The sequence below is a fragment of the Polypterus senegalus genome, chromosome 13 (assembly GCF_016835505.1).
Source record: "Polypterus senegalus isolate Bchr_013 chromosome 13, ASM1683550v1, whole genome shotgun sequence".
Lineage (NCBI taxonomy): Eukaryota > Metazoa > Chordata > Cladistia > Polypteriformes > Polypteridae > Polypterus > Polypterus senegalus.
The window spans coordinates 68,581,445-68,594,144 of NC_053166.1; the positions used below are offsets into that span (position 1 = coordinate 68,581,445).

General features: G+C 38.1%; 1 protein-coding gene across 1 annotated transcript in view; it reads right to left on the reverse strand.

Moving 5' to 3' along the window:
- LOC120542084 (semaphorin-3F-like) overlaps window positions 1-12,700 on the reverse strand; it is a 188,404-nt gene that overhangs the window by 111,098 nt on the left and 64,606 nt on the right. Inside the window, exon 2 of the mRNA XM_039774232.1 lies at window positions 8,006-8,134. Coding sequence (XP_039630166.1) covers window positions 8,006-8,134 — 129 coding nt within the window. The remainder of the gene's footprint in view (window positions 1-8,005; window positions 8,135-12,700) is intronic.

The window sequence follows — 12,700 nt, forward strand, 5'->3', positions numbered from 1 at the left end:
ACAATGAAGGTCTTAACCCTTTTACAAACACTAGGGTAGAGGAAAATTTGCCAGTTCCTGTTTTTCTTTATTCTTTTTTGTATTAAGATGACAGCTGATTTTGTGCCTTTTCTGTTTGCGTGACACTAATAAGAAAACATGTTTGAGTGAAAAATGAAACAAACTATCAAAAGACAAAAACGAAACGTGATCGTTTATCTTGACTTCTTTTATACAACAAGAAAGGCATTTTTATCCATTTGTGACAGGCACAGCAGACACCCATCATAGACACGCTATTATTTAGTAAACTTTGGGCCATTGCTCATTGTACTGTGATAACAAGACAAATACTTGGGTGCAGCTGGCCTCCTTTGACCCACTCATTGTAAACGAAGCTCTTACTTTAAGGGTGGCCTCCCACCTGCACCTGAAGCACATCTGGTTTTCATCTTTCCTTTAAAGACCATCTTCTCCACCCACACCTAAGCTCCTGCCACACCCTGGGCTTTCTAACATACACTAATGACTGCAATAAGTGTCATCCGGTCACTATGCTGTGACATTTCCTAGTCGTACTGTTTTTCCCATTCATTAATGAATATACTGACAATACAAACACTCTTGACCTTTGAATAAAAGCAGAATTCCCATCACAGTCCCAAGGCACTTGCTGCTGCTGTTTGATTAATCAATTTTGTTAGTGAGAGGTCAGTCCATATCATTAAATGAACCTGTCATTCAGTTAGATGCCAGCTGCCTTCTGTTGCCACCTGCAACTATGGAAATTTCGAAGAGCAATATGATTGTGACTGTTTTACTCCTTATTATGAGCATTTATTAATTTGCATCATTCTTTTTTAGCTTTAAAAGAATTAATTTTCTTATTAAAATTCAAATCCCTTTCTTCTTTTTGACACATTTTTAGTGTGTGGCCAATGAACTTTGTCAGATATGTTAACCTACTTCTGTCTGCAAAAATGCACATTTGCTGAATATTCTGGGACAGACAAATACACACTGCTGTACACTAATAACTGGAACAAATCATGCCTGTTGATTTAATAGTCTGATGGTTTGAATGAAGATTAACAGCCAGGTTCTTCATGTGTGACACTGAATAGTCTAGGACAGGCCTGCCAGGTTTCATTGCAGCCCCTATCCTAATGAAAGGTTAATTCCTGATTGAAACTAAACTTTTGTCTCAGGTTGAATTCTTATTTTTGAATTATTCATCCGGTGTGAAAATGCAGAATTGTTCTAAACTACAGTGAGAAAATTAACAAAACCACATATAGATAAAGTGAAATTTTAGCTCACTAATCTCTGTAAAGATTGTTCATTTGTATTTTGATGTTCTATTTTGTTAAAAGCTCATTTACTTGTTCCTGTGCCTGGTTACTGGGTATATTATAAGGGCAGAATACACTTCTGTGAACTAAAAGCACAAATGGCAAGATTAATCTGAACTATCCATTGTGACAGATAGGGGGCGCTATTGCTCCCTTGAACCCTCAGACAATACGTCAGACACCAGGTAAAAGTCCAATAAGTTGACTTTTTATTAATATATAGTGCACAAAGCACTCTCCTCTCCAAAAAAACTCATAAGTCAATACACAATACACTAATCAATAAATCCACCACTCCCAGAAGCGTTGCCACCCTTCCACCCAGCTCAGCTCGACGTCTGGGATATTTCCCATCATCCTTTTATAGTCATTGACCCAGGAAGTGCTTCTGAACCCGCAGTCCATGTGACTTCCTAGCACTTCCGGGTCAGATAAAAACTCCTATTCTTCAACCCGGAAGCACGTCATTCCCTTCGTCCATGTGACTTGGACGCACTTCCGGGTTGTAGGGAAAACCTTCGTTCTTCCTCACTGCAGCGCCTTCTAGCGGCCCCCGTAGTATCCAGCAGGGCTATGGATAAAAACTCCATGGTCTATAATTCCCTGCTGGCATTCGGGGCACCTCCATGCTGCAGGGAGGGCTCCAACTGGAGGCCTGGGGGTACTGGCCGGCCAGATTCCACACCATCTTTATTCAGAAATTGACAAATAACAAAGACCATTTAAGTAAGAAACACAAATTATTCTCTGATTAAGAGACTGGCTCTACGAAATCTGAGGACACTGTTGCCAAGATGTTCTTCATCTTAGGATCGACATAAATCACTGCTGCCAACCAGTCTAGATTTTAAGTTATTAATACGTTTTATCTGGTCACTTGAGTTATTGATATGTTTTATCACTCACCTCAATTTAACGTTTACATCATTAATTGATTTCAGTTTGGTCAGTTAAATTATGTAATACTATGTCTTATTTTGTGTTTATTACCACCAGCAACCCTCAAAAGTATATCTGTCAATGTTAAAGAGTTTTCTTTTAAAAGAAACTTACAGGAAAAAAATCTAAATTATTTAGAAAGCTACAACACCAAAAAAAGCACTGCCTAATTAGTTCTTGGCAGGTGCCTTGTGCTAAAACAGACATGGCAGATAATATGAGCATTGATGGAGAACAGAAATGGAACATAGACACTATTCTATGAAGTAACATTCTGTGTGTTTAAATATATATATATGGAAGAGAAGGTCTGTGATACGGTTTACATATTTGCAGCTGGAGATCCATAAAGGGAGAAAATGAATCACGTATCATAAAGTAGTTTTTATTCCTGAGCTTTCAACCCCTACCAGGGGTCTTCATCAGAGGATAATATATATATATATATATATATATATATATATATATATATATATATATATATATATATATATTTCTTCATTCCTAACAAAATACCCTAGAATGTCTGTGGAATGATCTAAAGTGAAAAGTATATTGTATTATACACACTGAAAATAAATATTTTACATTCATAAAAATACCATTTCCTCCATCCTCTATTGTGAAGGTCCCACAGCCATTCCTAACAGCAATTGGGCCAATGGAGAAATCAACACTGGAAAGGATGAAACTATTTTTCAAAGGACACAACCCTCCTCACTCATACTAAGAAAACTTAGAGTTGCAGCATGTGTGTCGGAATGTGAGTCTGTAGAGGATAAGTCAGGTGGCATTCCTTCAGGAGAATGAATTATGAATAGCCAATGTTACCTTGTATATCACCCTATAACACACACAGATATTATTTGTCAATTTTCTGAACCTGTTTATTTCATTATAGACTAATAGGGAAGTGGCACCAAACATAAAAAGGAAGTCAGGCCATCAGATGAAACATTTACTCACACTGGGCTAATTCAATTAGTCTAACATGCCAGTCTTTGAGATGTAGCTACAAACCTGATGTCCTGAATGCAATTTAGATTTAGGATTTATTTAGGATTTATAAATTTGTGTTAGCAGTCCTATCACAGATTTTATTATTTTTCACTTTTTTTAAACAGTAAAAACGCAATGTTGGTACTAAGCTTGTCTGCACAGGTCTAAATGACCCAGTGCTGCTAGGAATGATAAGAGGTGTTGATGAGTGGTCATCACTTTTAATGGGCATAGAACAGTGCTATTAAAACAGTGTAATGGGTTGGATTCAGCATTCAACAACATTGTTCTTGTTGAAAAATTCTAAACTTTGAGGGCAGTAGACTAACATGAAAGTATAAACAAATGTTGTTATGACCTCCATTGATGTTCTGTGAATGCTTAGTAACTTGAAACTGTATATAAAAAGACTAAAACTAATTTAATTTGTAGTCAGGCTTGGCTTATCAAACTGTTTGCATAATAAGTTTCATTTTCCTGTTTTATTCTGTGAAAGAAGAGAAAAAGGGAAAGGCATAGTGAAAGTTCTGTTGGCCTGATATCAACTCATTTGTCAATCTCCCCTGTTTGCATTTGTCTAGATGAGGGCACTGTTGTGACAGTAGATATTACCAAAAATGAAACAATCTACATTGGGAAGTTTCAGCAGGCTGCAAAGATTACTATTCACTGTCATTTAGTACATTCATTGTAAGAAGAAGTGGGTTTGGAACAGTTTTAGGGCAAGGATAACAGCAGGACTTTTCCGAAGAGAAAATTCCAATGATTGTCTTATTTTTTTAATTGCTGTTCAATTAATTTTTAACAAGAAGTCTTTCTTTTATAGTAAATAAAGTGCAGATGAACTGTGACATCACATGCTGATACTTATGTCTGGCAGTGACACTGGTCATTGCAACAGAGGAATGCTGCTTACAACACTGGCACACAGTTTCAATAAGCAAATGTAACCAAAACAATTTGAAAAATTTAAAGCACTTAAAAATAACAACATTGTAGCATAAATCAGAAGTCATCACAGATCATAATCATGCATACATTCACACTTACTTGCACTAAAGTTGCCTAATAACCCAAAGCTGATGTCACATTACGTGACTTTTTCTTGTGGAGTATGTCAGATTTGCAAATCACATCCACTAATCTCGTCACTGCACAATGTCAAATTACACGGCTGAAAATTACAGTCACATTTATTGACTAAGGACCTCAATTATATATGGTGTGTACACAAAAAAATGTTGGATATGCCCAATTTCCACACACACTTCAAGGTGTATAAAAACTAAGCTTTGTGCAATGCCACGCACATTTTCATGGCAGCCTCACACATTGCATACGCACTTTTCTGCTTGGTTTTGCAAGCCGGCAAACACAGCATCAAAGCATCTGTGACATGGGTGTTATCAAGTATACGAAAATTAATTGCATATCGTTTACAAATGTAATTCACTTGACTATAATCATTCTTTAACAAAATAATGGTGCACAGAATAGCTGAACTATTCCAACTACCATGGCTGCTTTAGCATTGTTAGAAGACATCGCCAATGGAAGAATTAGAAGAGAGTGCATATTTGCAGATGATGATGACTGGCTTCGAAGTCAATTTCGATTTCCAGGAGCTATCCTCTTGGAGCTGTGTGCTGAACTGCACTGGCTTTACAAAATCAGATTTTGAAGAATTGTGCTCTATCTGCTCCTTTGCAAGTTCTGTCCACCCTTGGTTTTTTAGCCACAGGTGCTTTTCTACATGAACTTGCTGACTGATAGGGTATTTCACAAACATCACTAAATCACGCCATGCCAGCTGTATAGGACGGTATTATCTGCTTGTCATACAGATATATAAGATGTCCTTACACTGTGGTTGAACTGGGAAGCATGAAAATGCAACTTCTGGTTTTCCAACTGTAATCAGAGCGGTCAATTCCATGTAAATTGCTATTGCAACGGCACTGGACAAGTTACATCAGTCAGGGATGAATCAGCAAAAGAATGAACTGGCATTACATCATCAATAGCAGGAGCACCTATAAAAATTTCAGAGTTGCAGGTGCTTACTCCAACTAATGTGGCAAAAGGCAAAGAATCCTTTTAAGGATGGCAAGTCACCTCAAAGAGCTACGTAAAGAGCAGAGAATCGATCTGTTGTGGTGCTTTGTGCCGATGTTACACTATAAAGGTGCCTTCAGAGAATGAATTTGCTTATGTATGGAATGATTACAATCAAATTTAAAAAAAAGAATTTGCTTATGTAAATAGAACACATTTCCACTCTATTAATGTGCTGCTGTATTGTCCACAGAAAGTGTGTCGCATTGTGCAAACATGTAGCGTGCTGCATAATGTGGCACACAATTGTGGCTTGCTTGTACCTGAACAGATAACAGCATGATGAACCTGACCTTGACCCACCAAATGATCAGCCAAATAAGACAGTGTTACAACTTAATTTCAATGTAATTAGCAGAATGTAAAAACAAGTAATCAGATGCAGCATTTATTTTGTAACCAATTCATTTAATTTGTGGTCAATATCACATAGTAAAGCCCTTATATTCATTACTTCAATGGCCACATCTCTTACAGCACCCATTACTGCACTATGTGACTCCAGAACAGCGTCCATCAGCACACAGCCAGATGGTTGCCTGGTGGTTTCCAAGGCAGAGGTGTGTGTGCAGCCAGCTCCTGAAGATGTACTGGGCACAGTAGCACCATCATCGTGTCCTCGGCATGGGGGTCAACTTTTGTAATATTGTCTGAAACAGAATAAACAGACAGTGGGCTGTGACTCTCTTTTTAATGTCGGCTTTGATATCTGACCACTTCTTTTTGACTTCGGAGGCTGTGTAACTCTCTGAACTTGAACTTTCAAGTGTCTCCACCATGCTGTATGATTCCATCAACTTCCTTTTGTTGCTTATACCACTGCTTAGGCCAACAAATAGTATGTTTTTCCTTGCCTCCACTATGCATTCATTGAAATTCTTCTTTTTTTCCATGTGTTTTTGCCATTGTCTTTTAACAAAAAACTGAACGGAAGGGGCTAGTTATATTGATTTGCATATTCAAATATGAAAAAATATGGGGGGATTCGGGTTGGTGCTGTAGGTGCATGCACATGTGTTAAATTTTACATTCATTGGGATTTATAAATGGGAAGTGCATGGAAGTTAGTGTATGCACAGTTTTATGCTTGTGGATTTTTTTGTGCATACGTACATCTCCAGTTTTGTCCGTACGCCATGTTTTAGAGTGAATTCTACTCATGACATTATACATGAGGACCCAAGTGCCAATCTTCCATTGTAGTTGTGCCTGCCCCATTTTCTGACAGCCAATGAACTTGACCCTTTATTTCTTTTCTCCATTTTGTTCTGGTATTTAAAACATGACACAACAGACAAATGAGCTTCTCTTCTGTTTGTGAGGTCCAAAGCCCCTGCTGTGTTGCCTGATGGAGCCTGCGCTGTAGGAAGGGCAAATAGCTGCAGTGAATTTGGCTGCATTCTAGGCCTATTTTTTCAATTTCCATTCTGTTTCAGTTCATGAAACATGAAATATCAGACAGACGAGCTTCTCTTCTGTTTGTGTAGTTCAAAACCCACTTATTCCTTTTTCCTCATCGCAACATTCTACACATTGCACTTCCAGATGAGCATATATTGATTGCGAACACTACTACACATACAGCCCACCCCACTGACTAAAGACAAAATCAATCCTGTTTGATTTAATCATAGCGAGTCACAGACTAGTTGAAGTGGGTCACTGGGTATGTCACATTAGGCGATCGGCTTCAAGGGAGTGTGCTGCCGACTGCCTCTGACTCCCTAACATTATGTAAATAGAGGAAACAAAAATTGCTAGGAAAGTTGCATAATGTGACATAAGCTTAATCTGTTTTTGGAAAATGTAATCCTACAGCATCTGGAAATAAATCTAGTTGGATATGGGGAGAACACACAGACTTTTCACAGCAATGATTCAGATCAAGTGCCTAGGAGTTATGAAACAGTAGAACTAACCAATGTGCCATCATACCCAAACTGTAATATTGTTGGATTTGGAAAGCAGTGGTACTTTGTACAGTTTTGATATTTTTATCCATTTTCATTAACTTTCTGCTTTGAGAAATGAGAGGTCACATTGCAGTAGTGTGTTCATGTCAGGAATCTCATCAATCTGCAGTTTACAATGCATTTTTTGTAATAAACATTCTTTCAAATGCTACTATTAATTGAGGTGAAGCAGATCTGAATCTGATCCTTTTCTTAAAACACATAAAGGTTAACTTATCAAAATAAAATAAAAGAAAACTTTTTTTTTTTAGTATGGTTTTCCGGTGACAGTACCTGCTTTTTACAGATGTAGCACATCCCTTACTTAACTAGTTTGTATGACGGGTGGGATTATGAATTGTACTTTCAGTCCTAGATATTGGTTATTAAAGATTGTTGTTGGAGTGGGTGGAGGTAGCTAAAGTCTTTGTTTAACTAAACTGACTTGGTCATTTTATGATACATTAATGTGGAGGTGCAGGGAGAATAGCAGTATAATAGGAAAGTGTTACCACGTACAAAATCAACTTTGTACCTGAAGTAGGCAGAAGCAGTGTCACACTAAGGAATGGGAGGTGGAAATGGCTTTTGAAAAATAAATCAAAACACAAACACAAAAATATTCACAAGAAAAGGCTTGAAAGTCAGCTGTGGCCAGCCTACTCTTACCTTTATAGGAAAGGTGCACTCGGGGAGCGGACTGCCGGTTCCCAAGGATGCCAGGGAAGCACAACGTCAGCAAGAACATAGGTAGAGCCAATGTCGCCATGGTGACACCAGATTTAGAAAGGCGGGGGCCTGGTTAGAGCAGAAAAAGGAAGAAAGAAGATGAGAAAGAGTGGATTAGGACTAATCAGTATACTGATCTTCCTGATGCAACCTGCTGCCTCAGTACACTTATAGCTGCAGTTTACCTTGTTGCATTTTGCGTTCCGCTGTGAAAAGCAGGTGCCAACACAACTCCCATTGACCCATCTGCACAAAACACATGGCAAACAGATAGACGCCCTATGAAACATCCACTGCAGGAAACGCCTCTTTCGACTTGAGTGAGCAGCGGCTGAGAGCACTTGTTACTCTCACAATTACCCAATTGAAACAGAGTGCTGACGAAATGAGTCCCCTGACAGGTAAGCAGGAAGGACTGGGGGACAAACAATGCTGGAAAAACAGTCTGGGTATCCTATACAGACACATTTCCACAGACATTTTTTTTATACTAGTGAGTCCTCAGAGGAGTATAACTTCCATTCCACTCTAAGTTGGGACTGTCTTTACATTATACAGAACCCTTTACCATAAGTACTATCATAAACATACAAGCTGGAATATACAGTAAAACCATCCCCTAAAATTGTAATACTTGTAGAGGGAAATTAGGGGGTATAAATACAGTTCTGCGACCAAGCTGGACCAGGTGTAAACGTATTCTGGGACTGGCCTTTTCCTTTTATATAGGGTAGATGCAAATTATTTTATAGTAAAATGGCTTGTTAGGTCCAAATATTTATGAAGTCATCTGAAGGTAATCATTTGTTAGCATAAATTCAGTTGATCTGTCTTCAATATGTATATAGACGTATCACTTAAAAACAATAACAAGGTGTTATACAAAACAAACAGGAACACTAAACAGATAAAGGAGCAGAGTCAGAGGTAGATCTGTAAAAAATGGAGATGGGGGCACATGGAGTGTCCACCCAACCAGACACCTTTTCATTTTTACATGTAACAAGAGTTGAATATCTATCCAACAAGGAACAGCATAGTCCTGTAAGTTTCAGTAGTGATGCTACCTAATGCACTTCCATGGCACCTGGCATATAAACAAGGAATACTGCCCCCTAGAGTTTCTCTACACTGGATTAAGCAACATATCTTCTTCTGCTAGTGTGGCTGTCTTTTCTGGAGGCTATTTGAAGTACATCTTTTCGTCTTATGTCAGGTTGATGGTTCCCTTACCCCTGAAAACCTCCTGCTGGCTAAGCCCCTCGACACAATGAAAACATGGCATAATATTTAAAATGCCAGTATTCAATTGAATAAGTACACTGAAAAAAAAATGTGACGATTCATACTTAATATTTTCAATCTGAACCAATATAATTCTTTTTAGCTTATTGATCCCACAATTTTTAAGTTGGGGCATACCATTTAGCGTGATTGGGTGCAATTCATTTGTTTTTTTTTTTACTGAAGTAAATCTATTTTTTAAGTTGTTCTTCTTTTTTGGCAGCTGGAAAGCCATCAAACTGGAAAGTTTGACCGAAAGAATATACAATCAATTAAACACAGCACATGAACAACCTAAAATATTAAGTTAAATGAAATATGATTTTTACGTTTATTCCCTCCACCATAACTTAATTTAGTACAAACATTTTTTTTTTACTTTGATTAAGATCTGAAACCAAATATTTCAAGCTGCAACACTAAATGACTTAATCTTAAGTTGCTTTAAAGAGAAAATTTACGTTGAATGAACAACATCAATGTTATACTTTTTTCAGTGTAATGTGCATGATTTCATCTCTGAAGCCAGGGGACAGTGAACACTTAACGCTTGCTCTGTACCCTGAAGAGCAGGCACTTAGCCCAATATCACATTTCCACACACAGATATCTTAAGAGAAGCGACCGTTTACTACAGCAGCATTCTAACTACAACACTCAAGTCTTTGGTCAGAATCCAAAGTTGGCTGCCAAATGCAGAGATTTGTTGTTAATCCCTAGTCACACGACTTTCATTCACAGTTTAACTGTACATATTATGGAAAGATTGAGTGAGAGATTATTGTGTAAGCCTTGAGACTCCAATCAAACAGAAATGAGGGGAGAAACGTGCCCATGGCCACAATGAAAAAGAGAGCTACTCTGGAAAACCAAGTTCATTCTTTGAGCCTCTGTCCAAGCATAATATTTTATAATAAGGCTGTAAAACACATTTTGCCCATTCTATTTTGGGGTACTGGCCAGATTACCATCTGTAAACTTTGTATGTTATTTCCATGTGAGTTTTTCTATAGGTACTCTAATGTTTTTTGCCCAAATCCCAAACTAGCACTTTCCAGTGTCAGTAAAAACTGTAAACCCTTGCAGATGTCAAAGTGCCTAAAGTGATTAAATCATAATGTGTGTCAGTGTGCCTAGTGAGGGACCTGTGTCCCTTCCAGTGTTGGTTTCTGCACTTGACCTTAATGAAACAGTCTCCAGCTTCCATGATTCTAAAATTCATTAAACAGATTTGAAAATGGATGATTATGTAGTTTATAGGGCCATTATTGTAATATGCACAGAGTACAGTAAAGTCCTAGATTACTTGTGCTAATGAACATGCATATCAAGGAGAGGTATGGTACCTCACAGATGTAGTGTATTATATTTGAATCTCATGCCCACTAACTGTGTGGGTTTTGAATCTCATCTATTCCTTTGTTTTTCTCCAGCTACTCCATTTTCTCTCATACACCTCAATAAAATGCTATATTGTCCTTGCATGACTCAGTATGACTTTGTGCATCCTAAGATGTTATTTGGTGAGTCTGTGTTAGCCCAGTGAAGGTATTTGCCCTTCCCCTCAAGTTTTGCCATGTGCCAAAAGTTGCTAGGACAGGCTTCAGCCTCTGCAACCCTGAAGTGGATAAAGAGACAGAGAGGTTGGGGGCAGACGCTGATAGCACATTGTCGCACCCACCACATGACAAGCCACCTGGATTGGGATCTGAGTGCAGCGGGTGACACCTCAGCACCACACTGGTACAGTGTGAGCTTTTTTATGGTGGCTGGAGTGCCAATTATGCCACTAACCCCCATGTTTTTCCTGTAGTTGGAGGACCTGCTTGCAGGGCTGGATGCAAATTAACATCATGCCCAGGACGAAATAATTGGAGGTTAAGGGCCTTGCTCAAGGACCCAACAGAGTAGAGTCAGTTCTGGTGTTTACGGGATCCAACCCTTCCAATTGCTGGCACAGAGAAGTGGATTAAGGGTGTCTGAAAATGAATGAGTGGATCTTTCAAGGTCACATGAACGATGGAGCTGAATCAGGCAGAAACAAGTGCAAAGCGAGAAACAGTTGTAGACATAACATCGGTTCACTGGGGAAAATTCAAAATTTCATGAGAAGAGTCACTAATCAATCAGTCTTAAGTCTATGGGAAGAAACAGAGTCCTCAAAAGAAACCTACAAAAAAATGGGAAATTGACAAATTCATATTCAGCAGTATCATAACATGTGATGAGAAATTTAACATTGAGGAGTATCATACCATATCATTGTCTGTTTATAAGTATATATAATATAAACAAAAAATGTAATCTCCACACATTATAAAGAAAACACAGCACGGTTGTGGTGATGCCTGAGATGATCTTCTAACAATCATTTTAGTGTATCACTGATTTAGTACAAGGCATGCATTGTCCTTTGATCGGTCTCTGAAACCAAGTTCAAAGCTCAGTTTAAGTGTAACTAAGTCATATGTATAAATACTTTATAGATGTACAGTAGATCAGTATACTATATGCTATGCTGAATGGCACTTTGAATCTTTTTAATTTAGCTTTTTATTAAACCTGAATTTCTTTTCAGTACTTTAAGGCAGTCTACTGAAGCGCATGTTACATTATTAATAAATTGTACTAGTAGTATGTAACACAGTAATTATAATAGTCTTCTAGATTCAAAAACCCACCCACAATGCTGTTAGGTTCAGATCCTTTAATGGTATGCTGGAGAAAGAGATGCATGTGGAAATCTAGACTACACTCTGATTTACTTCATAAAGCTGACATTGTTATGTTCAGCCGGTAACAGTCTGTCTTTATCTTCTCCTTGACCTTTTAATAATCTGTTCTGTTGATTTTAGTATCTTTTTTTACTAGTGCACATTTTCACTGCCTAGACTGATATATCTTGCAGTCTGTTCATTCTGTAAAGCACTAACACCATCTATCCATGCAATATAAAAACTACTTTATTCAGAGAAAATTCATGTGGACCTGAGCATCCCCATTTAGTATTGGGTGCAAGGCTGGTACCTATGCTGAATGAGGTTCCAGTTTGTGATATGGTATAGTCACAAAAACCACTACACTTTTACACATACAGGGCCATTAAGAAGCACAGATCTCTGGGATGTTGAATGCCACTATTGAAAAACCAACAACATGGGGAGAGTGTGAAACTCCATACAGACCAAGCCTAGGACTCCAGAACTGAATAGCAATTGCAGCAACTTCTGCATAAAGCAATGTGTAATTGGTCTAAATATTAAACCTTTTATATAAAGTTTAAGGTGTTAGACTAACTGGCTAATGATCACTGTTACGCAGACAGCATACCAGATGGAAGCGATATCTGTA